This window comes from Pan paniscus, chromosome 22 (assembly GCF_029289425.2).
Source record: "Pan paniscus chromosome 22, NHGRI_mPanPan1-v2.0_pri, whole genome shotgun sequence".
NCBI classification, from domain to species: domain Eukaryota; kingdom Metazoa; phylum Chordata; class Mammalia; order Primates; family Hominidae; genus Pan; species Pan paniscus.
The window spans coordinates 34,598,032-34,617,105 of record NC_073271.2 but is presented as its reverse complement, the minus strand read 5'-3'; the positions used below and the strand labels follow the sequence as shown (position 1 = coordinate 34,617,105).

At 41.1% G+C, this 19,074-nt stretch overlaps 1 protein-coding gene across 5 annotated transcripts in view; it reads left to right on the top strand.

Annotated features, from left to right (window-relative positions):
• The window catches only part of ERG (ETS transcription factor ERG), a 279,429-nt gene that overhangs the window by 151,142 nt on the left and 109,213 nt on the right, over positions 1-19,074 (top strand). The window contains exon 1 of one of the 5 annotated variants that reach the window (XM_003823922.5): positions 11,723-11,854. The exons of 3 other annotated variants lie outside the window; for them this stretch is intronic. In XM_003823922.5, coding sequence (XP_003823970.1) covers positions 11,837-11,854 — 18 coding nt within the window. In that variant the 5' untranslated portion in view covers positions 11,723-11,836. Of the gene's footprint in view, positions 1-11,722; positions 11,855-19,074 lie in introns of those variants that run through there. One more of the 5 variants, XM_008977636.4, reaches the window with a different exon arrangement.

The following is a 19,074-nucleotide window of genomic DNA, read 5'->3' as shown; positions in this document are numbered from 1 at the left end:
CATGACAGGAATATCTAGTTTTCAAATCTTGGTTTGTTAAAGATCGGAAATCTTCCTTCCAGATCTTGGTTTGTTAAAGGTGATGATCACCTAAACTAAAGCATATTCAGATGATGGCTGCTTGATATAATGGAGTGAGCTTTTATTCCTGGCTCTTATAGGAGAAAATCTGTAAGTGGTCAGGGGAAAATCGATTTCAATGTGTACTGTCAATTCCTTTTTTTGCATTTGTAAGTGAGAAAAAAATTAGGTGGTTAAAAGGTGGCAGTTTTGAGTTATTAAGAATGATATGGATTAGCCTCAACTTCCATGGGTCACTACGAGGTAGCCGCTGATACTTCACATCTGGTTTTGGTTTGCAGTAACTGACAAAGAAGCACAAGGTATGTATAGCCCTATTGTTAGTGTCGTTCCACTCTTTTAAAGACAAAAAGCTCCCCACTCCAAAAGTACAGAAATATTTTCAACTCCAATTTACAGATTAGGCAAAGCCTCTTGAGTTAAGGGTCACTAAAGGCAGCTGAAAAATTTCTTTGCAAACTTGTCAGTGTTCTGGCTGTTAAAGAAAAATAGTAAAATAAAAAGAGCTCCCCAGTGTAAGAATTCCATGAAACAGAGAGTGACGTGTGAGACGCATTAATGCTTTCCATTCCTGATGAAAAGCTCGAACAGCTTTAAGCAATGTGGAATCCAGTATCTCAAATCCTAGCTCCGTCTGGGAGGTGAGTTTTGGGTGTCCTAGCTCCCTGGGATTGGAAGAGCAACACGTTGTCTACAGGCATTCCATATGTGAGTTTAATTATGATAACTTGACTTCTTTAAAGAAGCTTTTTAGATGTTTGGGGAGAATCCCACTCAGGACTGTGGTTTTTCTTTCTCCTGCTTTCTTTGGGGAAGGAGCACACAGGACCATGGTTCCCAGAAACGGAGACACACTCTGTGAACCTGTGCACGTCCCTGTGCCCACAGCGAAGGCCCCTCCAGTGATCAGCCGGGCCCACCATTGCAGCCTTCCAGATGGCTCTCATTAGAGTCAAAATTGACTGAGGGAAGCCCCCGGGGCATCCTGGAAGCCTTAGAGACCATGCTAGGGACAGAGCCCCTGATTTCTAGGAGCTAATGTTTCAGAGAAAATAATAACAGCACCTTCTAAACACTAGAGCTTTTCTCTTTAGTAACTCAAGATAATGAATCCCCACCCTCTCCCTCTGCTTCTCATTTACCACCCCTATTTCTCTGCAAGTCACAGACGGGAAAATTGAAGTTTTCCCACATCTCCTTGGGAAAGTAATCTGAGGTTGATGGGCAGAGATGTTTCCAGAGAATGGGAATGGGGTGCCAACAGCATGGAGGAGCCTGGGGAGCTGCTGGTATCGGGCATAGAGTGAAGACCAAAGTTAGGGATGGGAGAGGAGGGTATCTACTCTCGAGGGGCAAAGTGACCCTGAGGCACCTCTACATTTAATGAGCCTAGAAAGAAAAAGGGTGGAAAAGAATAGGAAGGAACTGTTGATGTTCCCTTCTTATGTCCTTTCTGTTGGGTCAAAATACTGTTGTAATTTTGGCATATTTTTCTCTCTATCCAATATGCAAGTTGTTTGTTTGGCTGAATACTGCTTCGCTTCTTTTCTGCACCTCCAGTGACCGACAATGCTTAGCACATAGCCAATGCCAATCAAGATTGATGAATGGACGAATGATCATACAGAAGGAATATTTTCTGCTGTAGCAACGTTGCAAAAGTTTCTTCTTAAGGAATCTTCTGATGGTATGCCGATGCCCGGTCGCTATATAACAACTCACTGCAGGACTCAGTGGCTTAAAATCACAATGATCACTTTATTATTTAGAACCTCTCATGGTTCCAGGGCTTGATTGGGCTGAGATAGATATTATTTGCTTGGAGTCTCTTATAGGTTTGCAGTCAAGTGCTGGTTGGGGCTGGAGTGATCTTGGTTTCTTCATTTATACCTCTGGGGGTTGATGCTGGCTGTGGGCTGGGAATGATGCCTGGAACACCTACAAATGGCCTTGTCACATGGCTTGGGTTTTCTCCCCGTATGGTGGCTGAGGTTTAAGAGTGGCTGTTCCCAAGAAAATCAGGTGGAAGCTCTATCACCTTTCCAAGGTAGCCTTGGAAGCCACACAGCTGAACTTCTGCTGTAGTCACAGCCCGACTCAGATTCAAGGAGTGGGAACGTGGACCTCACTTTCTGATGGAAGCAAAGTCAATGTCACTTTATAGAAGGTTATGCATGATGGGAAATCCTACTGGGCCATCTTGGGAAATACAGTTGCCATGGTGATATGGCAAATGTCTAGAAATGCAATCAATATACCATTCTAATGGTTTCTAATAAGTACGTGTGAAACCAACCCAGTTGCCTAAATAGTTTGGCTGGAAATAATTTTAATCAGTTACTTTGGAAAATTACAAGGACTAAGTTGTAAACAAATGGGAGCTCTTATTTTATATTGAAATCCAGATAAATCTGCTGTAAAATAATCATGATGCCAGCAAAATAGAGGATGTATACTCATCCACTCATCCACTCATTCATTCATTCGTTCTTACAGCCGGTATTTTTTTTTTTATTGACTATCCACTTGCTTACAGGTACTATTAGCTCAATTATTGAGACGGAAATCCCATAAGATACAGATTTGGGAGGCTTCTTAGAGAAATTTTACCTTCCTCACTGCCCAATGACTCAATCTAAGAAGACAGCTCAAAAAAGCCACTTCCACAGCTCACAGGGCCTGCAGCTAGACTTGGGAGTGAGGTGGTGACAGTGGGGAGAAGAGGGGTGGGGAGCAGACGACCTCCAGCTCTGTCTCTCTCTCTCTCTCATCTGTTCATAGATATCGATACCATCCATTGTGTGTCTGTGTTTGCCTGTGTGTCTGTGTGTATATATGTGTGTGCATGTGTGTATATATGTGTTTATATGTGTCTGTCTTTGTGTGTATGTATGTGTGTCTGCATGTGTGTGTGTGTGTTTGTGTGCTTCTGTGTGTCTGTGTGCATACATCTATGTGTATATGTGTCTGTCTTTGTGTCTGTGTATGTGTCTGTGGGCATGTATGTGTGTGTCAGTGTATCTGTGTATATATATGTGTGTTTATGTGTGTCTGTGTGTTTATGTCTGTCTTTGCACCTGTGTGTATGTATGTGTCTTTGTGTGTTTTCACATGTGTGTGTATGTGTCTGTGTGTGTGTGTATGTGGGTCTGTGTGCATGCATGTATGTGTCTGTATATGTGTCTGTGTGCTTCTGTGTATGTGTCTGTGTGTGTTTGTGTGTGTATGTGTATATGTGCATGTGTCTGTGTGCGTCTGTGTACGTGCATGTATGTGTGTGTCTGTGTGTCTCTGTGTGTGTGCATGTGCCTGTGTGTGTCTGTGTGCATGTGTGTGTGTCTGTGTGTCTCTGTGTGTGTGCATGTGCCTGTGTGTGTGTGTCTCTGTGTGTGTGCATGTGCGTGTGTGTGAGAGAGAGTGATGGGGGAGCCATTGGTTCCTCACAACTTAAGTCCCAGCTGTCATCTTAACTTTGTGGATGGTCAGCAGGCAGTTTAAAAACAAATGAAGGCACCGATGCTGGGCACGTTCTATTCAGAACTGAGGGACTGGCGGGTGCTTTGGCCACAGCTGGGCCTGGCCACATTCCTTCAGAGGAGCCACAGCTGGCTGGACTGAAACTGGCTGGGCCTGTCCCAGTTCCCTCCTGTCAACTGCTGTTGAGAGAACCTCACCCATCCCAGGGGAGTCCCAAGTTCAAGTCGAACTCTGGGCTCTTGAAGGGCTCTCCTGGAGTAGCCACTGACACAGCCAGTATTGCTCTCCCCTGATACTCCTGGGCTCTGTGGCCGGCTTCATTCATTCATTCATTCATTCATTCACTCGTTCAGTAAGTGCTTGTTGAGGGCCATCACTGACACAGTCATGAGGGAATCCTGGGGTTCCCCTCCCAGTGTCAGCACTGGGGCTCCGGGAAGATGGCTGCCTTCCATCTCCAATGCATTTTAATTTCTTCTTTGAACAAACCTGCAAAGTTACTGGTTGATTGAAAAAGGAATATTGGCACAAATGAATTAAATGACGCATTGGGGTCACCGAGCAGTTGGGGATGAAGCCAAGGTCCCTGTTATCAGGATGCTGCATGGACTCTTCCCTTCGGAGAAATATCACGAAGGCTCCCCGCCTCCAGCGCACCAGTGGACCCCTCTTGTGAAGCATAGGTTAGCCCTGCACTCAGGGTCCTCAGTTCCTACCTAAGCCAGCTCATCATTAGCAATTCGTATTGTGCATGCTGGCAATGCAGAGCCCAGGGTCGCTTTTTGTCGAGCCAGCGTCTTTTATCTGCAGTTGCAGCCCAGCGAAGCTGGGACCGGAATGTACGACTGTTACAGGGTCCAGGCCTCCTCCCATCTAGTTTGCGATGCCTCTCACATGCAGAGGTTGTGTTTGTTTCCCTTTAAAAATAGCAGACGAGCAGATGACACACTGCCTTAATTATCCTTCTGTAGAACACATTGAAAACTAGCCTCCCTGTTCTACTGGCAGAGCGAGAGGAAAATGTATCCTAAACCGCAGTGGGTGAAGCCTCTTCAGATGTCGGTCAGAGCCTTACCCACACCCAGCCCCGCCCGACAGCCGTGAACACAGACAAACAACTGTCACCCATTGACCTCACGATTCCTTAGTATATGAACCAAAGTGGAAGCAGGGAGAAAAGGAAATACTGCAGATATTTTTAAGTACAAGCAAAGACAGGAAGAGGAAAGTTGCAAAATTGGTTATATTTCTTTTTGCTTAAGTGCATAATGTTTGGATGACCAAAAAGTCAGTGTAAATGTATAATAAGATTATTTTCAAGGAAATCTGTATATTAAGTTTTAAGGCCTATTTTACTTCATATATACATAAAGTACCATTTTTAGAAGTGCTATACTCCATGCATATTCCAAAATACTACACGTTTTTTTTTTTTTTTTTTGAGAAAGGAAGGGACCGTGAGGCTTTTTTCACATCTGATATATTACAGTATAATCCATATTCCTCCTATAACACTTAGTTCTGGAAAAGGATCTACTGGTGTCTGAGTTTAGGCAGGCACTAGCACTGACGTCAGTATTGTGTACAGAGAAAACAAACATACTCTACATTTACCAAATTTGATGCAACTCACATTTGGGAACATATTGAACAATCTAAAATTATTGTAAAGTGGAAAATTTTTCAGGCTTTAAAATCATTAACAGTGGCATAAAACAATTATACAATTTCCATGGACAAATCTCACCCCCCCCAGATTTATGCCTTTAATCTTATATTCAGATCTGTGTAATTCATGTTTGCTCCTAAAACGCGTATTTCTTTATCTTCTATAATAATGAACAATTCAAATTTTTCAAAAAAAACACCACTTCTGCATTATAAATGTTAGATCTTAATTTTAACAAGGAAAAAACGAGACCACTTTGTAAAATAATGTCAGTTCAAGGAATTTAAATCAAGAATTAGGCACACTAGTATTCGCTCTAAAGGCCTTTTTGAGGGGCATTTAGCACCCTCTAGTGACAACAATTCAAGCCGTTCAAAGGGAACTTCCCTGCACGACTCATGTCTGGTTTCTAGCTGGCAAGTCAACAATGCAATGTAGTTCTTTAGGCAGGAGGTGGTTGCTTCCTAAAATCCTTGAGGCAGGATTATTTTTGTAGCTGTAAATAAAGGCTGGAATAATCTCCACCAGGCAACCGCGCAGTGGGAAAACCATGATTTATCCCTATCGGCTATAATATTCTTTGGCTTATCATGGCCAGTCCACTCAGAAAGAACATTTCTAGTACTCCTTGAACACTGCAGCCTTTCCCAAAACATGTGCTGAGGTCTGTGTGGGCATCAGATGACAACAACAAATTTACTGACATCATCGTTTCAGTTCAGGTCGGTGCATTTAACAGGATTTAACACATTTTCATAAGAGTGAATTGGAAAATAACTGGCCTGCCTTCACTTCAGCTGCACCTCTGTGTCCTCTGCGTTGCTTGCAGTGGGAGATAATACAGTGTGGAGAGGGTGAGGTGTGGAGAGGGTGAGGTGTGGAGAGGGGGCAAGGGATGAGGAGGGCTCGGGTGGAGAGGATACCATGTGGAGCGTACCATGAAGCAGTTACTGTGCTGAGACAGACTCCCAGTGTCCTGTGCTCCTGACTTCAGGCACGGGTATAGGGCTTCATTGCATCCGCAGGTAGCCTGGTGATACTCATGCAAATATAAATGAATTTGTGGCAAAGATTTTTTGCCTTCGCTTCATTTCTGATTCCATTTGTGATGGAAATAAATTAGTAAATAAATCATCAAATGAGGTGATGCTGAATTAAAGCCCACCTCAACCGAAAACTAAAAGCCAACTTTAGAAAGTAGCAGGAAAAATTATTAATGCAGGCTTCTACATCAATTTCTATCAATTGAATGCTATTATAGTGCCACTTATGATCTTTCTTTAAGAAGTAATCTGTATTTTCTTTAAAAATAATTCATAAAATAGTGATAGATTAAGACAAAAATAAGTGATGCTGTTTAGTATCTTATAGGTGAGATTGACACACTTCTTAAAAAATCATTTAAAACTCTGACTAGAATCAAAATCAAAATTAATTTCAACAACCTAGGATAAATTCTCAGTTTGGCCAAGGATGGTGACAGGGGACAGTACCTGGGAAAGGATACTTTGGATCTGAGTCGGGGGTAGAGTGGGATGCCAGTCAGATGCTTTTGTGAATCTTTTTTTTTTTTTTTTCTTTTTTTTTTTTTAATACTTTAAGTTTTAGGGTACATGTGCACATTGTGCAGGTTAGTTACATATGTATACATGTGCCATGCTGGTGCGCTGCACCCACTAACTCGTCATCTAGCATTAGGTATATCTCCCAATGCTATCCCTCCCTCCTCCCCCCACCCCACCACAGTCCCCAGAGTGTGATATTCCCCTTCCTGTGTCCATGTGATCTCATTGTTCAATTCCCACCTATGAGTGAGAATATGCGGTGTTTGGTTTTTTGTTCTTGCGATAGTTTACTGAGAATGATGATTTCCAATTTCATCCATGTCCCTACAAAGGACACGAACTCATCATTTTTTAAGGCTGCATAGTATTCCATGGTGTATATGTGCCACATTTTCTTAATCCAGTCTATCATTGCTGGACATTTGGGTTGTGAATCTTAATTATATGCCCTGTGGGCATACCAAGCCTTATGGGCACCAATGGCAACGTGATGTCTGTAGCATCTATGCTCAGATATACCCAGTTATATGGACAAAGAAGTTGAAACTCATTTAATGGTTTCCAAATTATATAGAGAAGCCTAATAATTGGAACAATATTATTTTAAACTAAATAATGGTGACAAAATAATTACTCTCCTCTTAGGTTTCTTTCTTAAAACCACAGATAATACATTGACCTATTTGGAGTCCTTGATAATGGTTTTAATATTCCTGCATTTTTAAAGTCATATGGAGTTGAGTAAGAGCAAAATTGGCCTAAACTTGAGAACGTGTGGGATGCTTATGAAATTGTGTTTATTGAAATCATTGCTCCATGGGAGCTTATAGAACTAAACTGACGTGTGCTTCAGTATTAAGGAAATTGCAACTTGGTGTTGAGAAGTTGAGGATTTGGTATGTGATAACAGTTTCCTTGGTTTCTATTAGTTCAGATCAACCAAGAGACTGAAGAATACATTCACCACTTAGAGAAAGTGTTGAAACAATGGTTATTTAAATTGTAATTGGATTATTTCTTAATGTGCTGCTGGGGGATATGGCACTCCCCTACCCCCCCACACACACACCCTCATACACACACTCACACACTCATACACACATACTCACGTAGTTGTATCCAATGGAGTGAAGCTGTAATCATGAAGTATGCTGTGAACAGAAAAACCGTCCTTAAACAGCGCTGACTGGGTGCCCTTGAGGGCTGAGAGTGTCTTCATGCCGCGTATGTTCTCAGGCAAATCCTCCGACTGCTGCAGATGGAAAAGTTCCATGGAGTGCTGGAGTTTTCCATTGTGCGGCAGCCCCAGATGCTTGATTCTTATCTACAATCTCAGGCATGTTCCTGGCAAAAACCCCTGGGACATCGTTCTTGCGGGGCTCTCATGAATAATCCAAACACTATGCATTTTAAATTCATGTGTCATCTTAAGGACAATATACAGCACTTTTGTCCTATTGTTTTGTCCTTAAAAACCTGTGTTTCATGGGTCGCTCCCAGGCTCTGAAGTTTTATGTGTGCAGAATTTGAGGAGACTGAGATAGGCTTCCCGAATGCTGAGACATGCGGTGACTGGCTAGAGCCCTGTAATCCTGGCTTCCTGAGTGCCCACTGGAGTTCCTGGCAGGAAAAGGCCATTAATATCACCTGAATGGATTAATGCCGCATAGATGGCCTCCACAAAACTCTTGAGTGTTTCTGGGTTTTCTTAGTAAAATGAAAAAAAAAAAGAGCTCTATGCTTGCTGTAGACATTTAAAAAAGGACAGGCATTTGGGCATGCTAAAAGGTTTGACACCTACAAGTATTGTGGGCTGCACTTTTTACAGAACATGCCTGTATTTTTCAGATATTTACAAAAATGTACAACATTGCATGTTACTTACATATTTTTATATTAGGATATAATTTATGTTTATTACAAATTTATGTTTTGAAAATATAAGTGAACCAAAGAAGAAGAGGGGAAAAAACAAAAAGCTTCTCTGCCACTGGTATTATAAGATATAGCTGTCAATATTTTTACTTTGCCTTTTTTTTATTTTTTATTTTTTGACTATTACAAAAGGTTATTGGCCGGGCGTGGTGGCTCACGCCTGTAATCCCAGCACTTTGGGAGGCCGAGGCGGGTGGATCACAAGCTCAAGAGATCGAGACCATCCTGGCCAACATGGTGAAAACCTGTCTCTACTAAAAATACAAAAAATTAGCCAGGTGTGGTGGTGGGCACCTGTAGTCCCAGCTACTCGGGAGGCTGAGGCAGGAGAATGGCGTGAACCCGGGAGGCGGAGCTTGCAGTGAGCCGAGATCGCGCCACTGCACTCCAGCCTGGGTGACAGCAAGATTCCGTCCCCCCCCCAAAAAAAAAAAAAAAAAAAGATGTGCCTTGTCCTATCAAGAGCCAGAGTTTTTTTTTAAAACACTTTACATTAAATAGTCAGAGATTACCAGGCTTGGATGCTATGATGCCATTTGAAACATCAAGAATTATTCTCTTTGAAGACAACAGGAATCAATCAAACATTTTGTCATTAGAAATGAGGAGGAGTTTCCTTTGTAAAATTTTGGAACAGAATTTACCACACAGTATCCCCAAATTAACTTTTTATTAGATCACTTTTTATGTTTGTATGCATTTCCAAAATTAGACGCAGTGAAACTTATGGATCGAATATTGATCAAATAATAGCATCTGTTTTTCTCTTTTTTAGTATCCAATAAATAAATTTGTCTCTTATAAAACAATATTTTTATTAGTTAGAAAACGATGGATATATGCATGCATGTATGTTATACATAAATAAATATGGGAGAGAGAGACAGAGATTGAGAGAGAGAGAGCATGTGTGAGAGAAAGCAGAGAAAATGATGTACATTGGCACCAGTAGACAATCAGAGTTAACCAGGCGAAGGGTATTAGGAGTTTTGTATATTATCTTGTGGCTTTTCTGTAAGTTGGAAATTATTTCAAAATAGAGAGGTAAGAAATCCCACTCTTCACAGTTTGATTTGCATTAGGCAAGAACCAGGGAGTTAAGGCCAAATCATCACTGAAGCATTAGGTCCCAGTAGAAATGCTGATCTTTCCTGCTGCAGGGAACAACTGAGGGCTGGATTAGCAACCAAGAGGCGTGGGTGGGGCGGGACCACACAGGATTTTCTTCCGTGGCTATTTCATTAGCAAAGCGTTCATCTTATTTAAAGCTGGTGTTTGGTGCCACGTGTTGTGGGGGCCACAGTTAACATTTTACATTGATGCGTCTTAGGAGAGAACAAAAAGCAAGGACACTCAGGGAAGCTGAGAGAGCTTTTCTCCTCCACACTCCAGAATTCTAGTGGAAGCTGCCCAGATAAAACAGCTCAGGACTTTGAAATTTTCGGGGAAACAGAATTTTAATCAGCCTGCCATCTTATTCATTGTTCAGAGATGAAAAGAGCGGAAATCAACACCCCCTCATAATGTAGGTGCTGAGAACTTAGGTTCTGATTTCCACAGAATGATTTTCTTACAATATACTGTCTTTCTTTTCTTTTCCTTCTTTCTTTCCCTCCCTCCCTCCCTTTCTCCTTCCTTCCTCCCTCCTTCCTCCCATCCTCCTTCCTTTCTCTCTCTCTTCTGTCCTTCCTTTCTCCTTCTCCTTCCATTTTTTCTTGCCCTCTTCCCTCTCTCCTCCTCCTCCTCTCCTTCCTCCCCCTTCCCCCCTTATCTTTCTCCTTCTCCTCCTTCTTTTATCCTAACATGAGGTGATAAATCAGAGGTATATAATAAAAGCCAGAATGACCTGGGCTGGTGGACAGAACTCTGACACATGCCGGCCTAAAGTCTGAGTGAAATCCATTTACTAAACGTCCAGCTCTGCAACCAGGAATTGTCAGATGACTCAGGATTTAGTCTATTGTGTTCTTGGGGTCCCCTATTGAGACCACACCTCTTTATGGGTCCTGCGTTCCTGTAGCTAGATTCAAAGCAAAATGTTTCTTCCAAGCAATTTCCTGAAAATGAGTAATTAAAGTCCTGAAACCCTCTAAGGAATGTTCAGGCCTGCATTCGCTGTACTTCCTTCGAGGAGAAAACAGACCTGTGACCCTGAACTTATAGCTTGGATTTTAAACATGTAATGGGGCCCTCACATGGCATCTCTGGGTAGCCAAAAGTTCTATGAGGATCTGTTGTCTGCAACATGGACGTCTGTCAGAGTGATACCAGCTCACTGATATTCCGGGACATTTGTAGTCACTTCAGTTATTTGGGTTTTAATAAATACTTGAAAACAAGACTTAGGAAGGTTTATTTTTCCTCTTTATTTTTCGTGTTTACTGTAAGCCTAGAGTCCTTGCGTTTTCAACAACTTTGTTGCAGAGCAAATAAAAAGTGCAGGTATTTGGAAGGAGAAAATGAAACTGTTCTGGAACACTTATATGAAATGTTGAATAAATATAGGTTGTTAAAAATCAGCGAGGCAATGGCTGTTACCGAACATGGCCATCTATTAACATGAAATAAACTCCACCTGCAAAGTTTCCTTTTAGGAGAAAGGAGCTCAAGTCCTCTGTCCTAGTAATTCTGCGAAGAATTGGGCTGCGAAGGGCTGACACCCAGGGCAGTGGGGTGCCCTCAACGCCTTGGCTCCAAGGTGCTTGCAGCCCGTGTGAAGCCATGCGGAGTCCCATCGCATCTGCATCCTGCCTTGGTCTCAGTGCAGTGTGTCACACGGCGGCACACCGGTCACACCTGCTGTGGCAGTCCCCGTCCCAATTGATGCCTTTTCTTTTTTTAATTAAAAAAAAAATCTCCTGGCTGCATATCATCAAGAAAAACAACATTGTTTTCAGGGTCTCTTATCTCTCCACTCCCAAATATCCTGTTTCTTTGGGCTGGACAGCCAGGACCAATAGAAACCTCTTCCTGCCATTGGCTGACTTCATTTCCCAGACTTAGCACAATCTCATCCGCTCTAAACAACCTCATCAAAACTACTTTCTGGTCAGAGAGAAGCAATAATTATTATTAACATTTATTAACGATCAATAAACTTGATTGCATTATGGCCAGCACTATTAAGGTAAGGAAAGGGTTCCTTTTAATTTGACAAAATCTTGTTCTTGTTACTCTTTTCTTTGGTTTCCTTTATCAAGGCAGATAAGTTAGGGTTGGGCAACACCCCCACTGCCACAATAGAGGACAACAAGATTTCCTTTGCACTGCCTAGTAAATTTCCTTTTTCCTACTCCAACCATCCGCAAGGCTTAAAAACTTCAAACTCAGAAAAAAATTGGGGTTTCTAAATTCACTGTTGAGTGCTGTGGATTACTTTTGGAAAGGCTTTTCGGAGCGCTTCTGAATTTTCAGATTCTCTAACTATCCCTAACGGTGCCTGGATGTGTGTCTGAGAAAAGGCAGCAGACTCGGAGAGGTTGAAGGGTCGGGTCAAAGCAAAAGATGCGTTTGTGAATGTCAGACATTTGGAGGCTCTTCAGTGGCTCCTTAGCATCAGGGATGCCAGGCAGTCCCAGTGGAAGCGAGGAGATACTCGGCAAGTGGCTGCTGGTAATGGGACGCAAATGTTGACTTGATTTGTGGGACATCCACGCTGAGAACTGAGTGTTCACGTCACTCAAATGGGGGTAATTTGGTTTGTTCCACTATATGTTTATCTTCAATAAAATACCTACTGTCTGTGCACTGTGAGTAAGATTTCTTCCAGCAATGGTTAGGTTTGCGGAGATTGGAAAGCAATGGCCGGTCGGTTCTCTGTGCTCTGGGGTGTTTGGTCTGATGCATTTCCTTGCCTAAGTTTTTAGTAGATAGCATGTAGAGATTAATGTGGAGGTAAATCTGCACAGGTCCAGTCCTAAATATGGCCTGATTCCTGGAAATGAAGCCAATTTAATGGTGACTACAAGTCAAGGGGCATGCAGTCTTGAATGGGGGTCTGTTCAGTTGTTTTAAAGGCCACCATGCCTTCGTGACATTTGTAGAAATGTGAAAAATCAGCAACAAAAGCAGATGCTGAGTGGAGGGAAAAGAAAATTGTGTTTGTTGCATGTCTTTAGTTTTGCTGCATGGAGGTGAGAAGCATTTGGTGGTGTTTTCATGAGGCTTTTAGTTTGTTGGAAAGTGCATAAGAAAATGGAAGTTTGCCCAGAATTGGGCCAAGCCATTTTCAAAAATACTCTTTGGTTTGGTATTTTCATAATTTGAAATGTTTGTATTAGAAGATTTGACTCCTATGTACCATAGAAACTGTGTTTCAGAAGTTCAGCTTTTATTTCTCAAGGTGTGTTCAATAATATATTAAAAATCTATGTACCAAGAACTTTCACCTTATACTTTTCTTTCTTTGGCTTCAAGGATTGGAATCTGCTGAAATATGGCTCCTATAGACAGGAATTATAAAATTGAGAGTTAATGTGCCCTACTTGTAGCTACATGAGTAGAAATTACTTGATTTTGTGACCCAAAATGTTATCTTTTTTTGTTCTTATTTTCATCCTTGTTCACATGCATGTTAAATCAAATATTCTGTGTAAATCTTGAATAGCTTGGGTATGATCTTATGTGTTTTTTTTCCCAAAAAACTCAGTGCATTAAAAAGGACATTGAAATAACAGACCATCCTTTAGAAGGTAGGTACATTTTGCAAAACATCCAAATGTGTTATACTGTTTAATTTGAAGTATACATTTATGAATACATGAAGCTATTTTGAAAGTTTGAATATTTTGGGATTTTCTGAACACTTTTTTGGAAATAATAGTTTACACTTGTCTAAGATACTATGCTTGATTTAACATTTTATTACGTTGCATTATGTGTTTATTGTATGTACCCAAGTGAACCCTTAGAATGACTACAGGTGAATTTTTTTTTAATCTTCTGTTAAAATAGGCCCTCTTTATAGGTGACTTCCTTTAAGACATGTTTCTGTTAGATTTCCTGGGTAAAGTAATGAGATGATTTTACAGCCTTGTTTATAGAGTGGAAAAAGGAGGTCCTGAGTCTGTTGACTACAGTTTCAATTACGTTAGTGCAAAGCCCAAGTTAGCATAGGGAAAATTATGGCCGTCCACTGGAATTAGGAAACAGCCCCCCATAGAGGCAATTTCCAGTCTCAATGCACTCTGTTTTTTTGTTGTTTCAGTAAATAAATCAATTAGTCGATTAGGTATCAGATGCTCTGAATTTTTTAAGTTGGTTTTCTGCATTTGAATGGAGTTTTTATTTTTTTGCATTAACATTTGTAAGACCCTATGAGACACTATGAAAAGCTAAATATTCGTATCCAGTCTTTGTGATTCTTACCATCATTTTCCCTTGGTAACTTGAAATTGGGAACAAAATGTTTCAATTGGAAGAAGTAAAGGAATTTTGGGAACTTATGTGAGAGTGTTCATTTATCTCTAAGTGTCTGTGAATTTTAAGATCAGCTTAAGAGTTCTAGTAAAGACTTGGAAGCAACAAAGCTGATGGTTTGCAGACAATTCACGGATTGGTTTTGGTGCTTCCCTCGGACATTGGTGACATCTGACAATATTGAGAGGTGCTGAACCTCACCGGCCCCACTGTCCCCACAAACAGCTCAGTGTTTGCTACAGACTGCAGGGATCCTGCTGTTGCACTGAAAACTCGATTGTGCTTCAGTTAGGAGTTTTAGCCTAATTTCCCAAAGACTTTCCTGATTCCTTTTTTTTAAATGCCATCTGCAATTTGGGAAGTCTAATGAAGCCTACAGTCCTTTCTCAGAATAATACTTTCAGGTGCCTAAAAAGAAATACATAGAATTACAACAGAAATACAGTTCTCTCCCCGGACCTTTTAAGGAGAACATGAACCCCAGGTTGCAAGTTCTGATCCTAGAAAGATACTTAATGTGTAAAAAGGGAATGTGGGGGATTTTCCATCATCACAGAGATCTGACATTGAAGGATGTGGAGAGAGCCAGCAGCCGGCAGCAGCATCAGGGGAAAGCATCTTAAAAATCAGACAGGACATGGAAAGTTACTAACAAGGCTTGGTGGAGACCTGAGGGCACCCTAGTGCTATTTCCATGACTTCCCTAAAGAAGTTACTTTTTTTGAATTAACAGATGTTGGAAGGTTTGATGGTAATTGAAACACGACCTGATAGGACTCAATTTTATTAATTTAAAGACATAAAGCTTGCATTATATATGCCACGTCTGCACATTTGCACTTCTTCAACGTGTGCTATCACATATGAGGGAAACTTATTAAGACTAAGAGTTATATGAAGAAAGTTAACTCCTCACAGAATTTTGATGGATGTGATTAATGAGTTTAATAGCTACAGATTTATGATTTTTCATCAACCTGTTGGCTAAGTGAAATACAAATTGCGTCAGTCCTTGTTACTTTAGGGAGATTCCGGGAGAATGGAAGGAAGGCCAGGGGCAAAATGCCGCTGCCCTGCTGTGCATAAGTCATTTCAGAGCATGCTCTGAGTATCTGTCCTTGCCGAAAAGTGGCTTTACAGGCAACTACTTTAAAACAACTTGCTGCTTCCGTTCTTGGTCAGCTCTGTGATCCAGGCTGCCCTCTGTGGACACAGCACAGTTCTCCCTGGCCCTCTGCCTGTGTGTGCATGCACCCATGCATGCCAGGCACCCTGACTCAGTGACCCTGGAAAGCAGGATTGAGAATGGCTCCATCTGTGGGCTTTTCTTTCCCCATGAAATACAGTGCAGGACTGCAATGCTCTCAGACAATGTGCTGAGCCTGAACCATTTCTTAATTATCTACGTTTATAAGTGATTATCTCATAAAGTTTTTGTTTTGCAAAACAGATCTTTATTTAAACACAAACACAGGTTAACAACTCTTGGAAAAGCATACATAAAAATAAGTAAATGAAACAACCATTTCTGTTGTCTTCAGGAAAATATGACTGATACATTTAGAACTTTAGAATAAGATTCCCTCTGTGGGAGTGGAGACCCAAAGCCATTATAGGCATCCCAACAATTTGGCGGATTTATTGGTTTAACAGCTGATACATAAGAGAATCACAGAGTAAGGGCCATGGGGAAGCCAGACGGATGAGAGTTTCTCTGAAATGCGAAACCTCAGAGAAGAGACAGGGACAGTCTCCAGGCTGTTCCAGCGTTTGGTAGCACACTGTGCTCTGGCAGGGTCTTTTCTTTGGAGCTACCTCAAGGAGAGCCTTCTTGTCCCCTCCTTTGACCCCACAGGATAGAGGACAACGCTCCCTGGCCTGGGGATTCTGTCAGACCACCCCTGATAGCGCTTCTCTCACCTTACGTGGCCGCAGACACACTTGCATTTGCTTCCTTCCTGTTGTGACCCTGGGCAAGGTAGCTAGCCTGTCTGATCTCAGTTTCCTCACCTGTAAAATGGGATCATAATGGCTACCCTGTCTCGCACCCATCCTCAATAAATGGCAGATGCCATCAGACGCCCCCCCGCGGATGTAACCTTTTCTACCGTATTGTCTTTCAGGCTCTGCACTCACTCGTGTCAACATTTCCCACGGCCCAGCTTCAGCTGTGAAGCCCACAGCCACAGACTGCTCTGATGGCGGCCTCCCACACCCAGGCAGGGTACATCTGGGTCTGGGCAGCCACAGGACAGGGAAGGAAGGAGGAGGGAGCTTGCAGGGGTGCTTGTTAAAGGTGTAGCAGGGCAGGTACCACACACAGGGGCAGGTGGAGCGTCCAGGGGTCGCCTGAGGTGGTGCTGGTCAGAGAGGGTTGGCTTCGTCCTGTTCTGAGCCGAGGCTGCTGGAGGAGGGCAGAGGCCTATGACTGCATCGTGCTCCTGGTTAGGGCAGGAACAGCACCCTGGAATACCCTACTCTCCTCTTTACTCCTGAATTACAAAAAATACATCTTGTTCTTTAGCATAAATTATAAACATAAAAAATTCTTATGGTAGAGAAAATGTTTAAAAGTCATCACAAAGTCAGTATAAATTGTTCAGATCCTAACCAACCACAGCAAATTCCTAACAATTGGGATATGTCTCTCCACCGTGTGTCTCTCTTTGGCCTTGTATCTACCTACCTGTCCTGCTCTTCTCAGTTAGCATTGTTTTACAAGCATTTTCCCATGTTACTAACATTTTTTGATAAGCAAAATTTTTGTTTCATTATATTCTATCTAAAATATGTATTACCATTTTATAACCAATATCCTAGTGTATAAAGTGATGCTGCTTGCGATGTTTCACTCATTATATTGCAGTACACCATCTATTTAATTTTTTGAATACTTTTTATTAGTATTGGTGCCTAGAAAGGAATTATTGAGCCAATGGGTATATATATTTTTTAAGTCTTTGCCAAATTTAAATATTTGCCAATTTAAAAAATAATTACCAGATTATTCTCTGGAAGGATTATACCAGTTCTCCCTTTTTCTAGCCACATATGAGACGAGTTCCACACTACACCCATAACAACTCTGAATATTTTACTCTTTGAATCTTTGCCATTCTGACAGATAAGAACAGAATCTCATTTTTATTTGTACTTCTTTAATTTTAGTATTTCATTACATTTTTTTGTTTGTTTGCTGTGAACCCATTTTGCCTAGTGGTCCACTGTGACCTCTGGATTTTTTTTCTTATTTATACTTTTATTCCCTGTTTGGTCTAGCTTACTTTCCACATATTTCCCCTACTGAGCTTGGCCAAGACATGTTTTATAAAATTTAACATCAATTCCCATCTGTCCACTCTCCCACTCTTCATTTTCTTTCCTGTCAGCATATTCTCCCAGCTTTGCTTGTGTTTGTTGTTGAGTGTGAATAATTTATGTATACCCACTGATATCGCAGAAGCTGTTTTTAGTGATATCTTATCCATTTCTTCTGTGTCCTCAACAGTGACTGGCAAAGAGTAGAGGTTCAATAAGCACTTGTTGAAAACATAAACTTTAATTTTAATTATTTGAAATCATAAAGAGGAAGTTATCAGAGTAATGTAATTATCATTGTAGACTTCAAATAGAATTCTTATGTTTTTAGAGACATTTCTCCTAGTAAAATAACGTTAATTAAAATTGACTTAAATTGATGTTTAAGAAAGTATAAAAAATGTAGCTGTAGTATCTTGAATTCATAATCCAAACTAACATCATCCTAATAACTGCTTGTTATGTGCCAAGTCCTGTGCTAAACTCTCATAATGTCTCATGTGATCCTCACAGCACCCTGGGTACTGCTGCTTTCTTACAGATAAGGACAAAGGATTAGAGAGGCGAAGTAACTTATACAAGTCACACAAATCTGTCTCCCTTCTCTTTATCATCTGATCTCTTTTTTCCTGCTATTCACCCTAGCTGTACATAGTGGATTACTGTGCAGAGAAACATGATGTATTAAGTGTTATGGAGACACATGAAATAATTGGATAATGAAAATTATTATCGCTGCTTACTTTATGTTATCTACTCTTCTGGGAAAAATCCCATAGGCAGCAATTCTTATACTCTAGGTGGCTAATCAAAACAAAGTTCTAGAAAATTCAAGAGGTAAAACTCTAGCACTGAATTCTATATTTGCTCAGTGACAAGAATTCTTTCCATATTTGGCGAGATCCAAGGGGCAGTGCTTCCAGATTCCAGATCAGCTGCTGATTTAAATTTCCTCATCCCAAGTATCAACTTCCTTGCACTCGTCTTGGGCGTCAATAATGAACACGCAGGTCAGAGTTTTCCATAAGGCCTTAACAAGTCTTTCAGCAGGGTGTTCATGGAATTAAACTCTGGGAAGAACGGTAATCTGCTGTTGTACACAGATAAGTACAGAGACATTTTGAAAAGAAATGCTAAGGCCAAGCAAAATGATTTATTTTTAAAGTGCCACATCAGAATCCAATCATAACATTAACCTCAGGGCTGTTACTTTAAACACGTTTGGTAAAAACAATGCTTGTTGAATTTTTGAAAATATAATAACTTTATGCAAAGATCCCGCACTCTTGCATTTAACACATTCCACTTTTTAAATCCTTCTGCCTTGATGATTTAAAATCTCCCTTGCTGGTTTTTTGTTTTTTTTTTTTTTAATTTACCAAGTATTGATACAGAATCAGCACTGAAGACAGGACCCTTCTGCTACCTCCACATTCACATTCCCCCCAAGGCCATTCATTCAGATCATCAGCCAGCAGTGAGTTTCTCATCTCCATGCCCTTTGGGTTTCATCGGGTTTTATTGGGTCTTTTTTTTTTTTTTTTTAATTTTGACAGTGTGCACATGATGCTCACCTTTGAGGAAGAAGAAACTGTTGAAACAACACTTTAG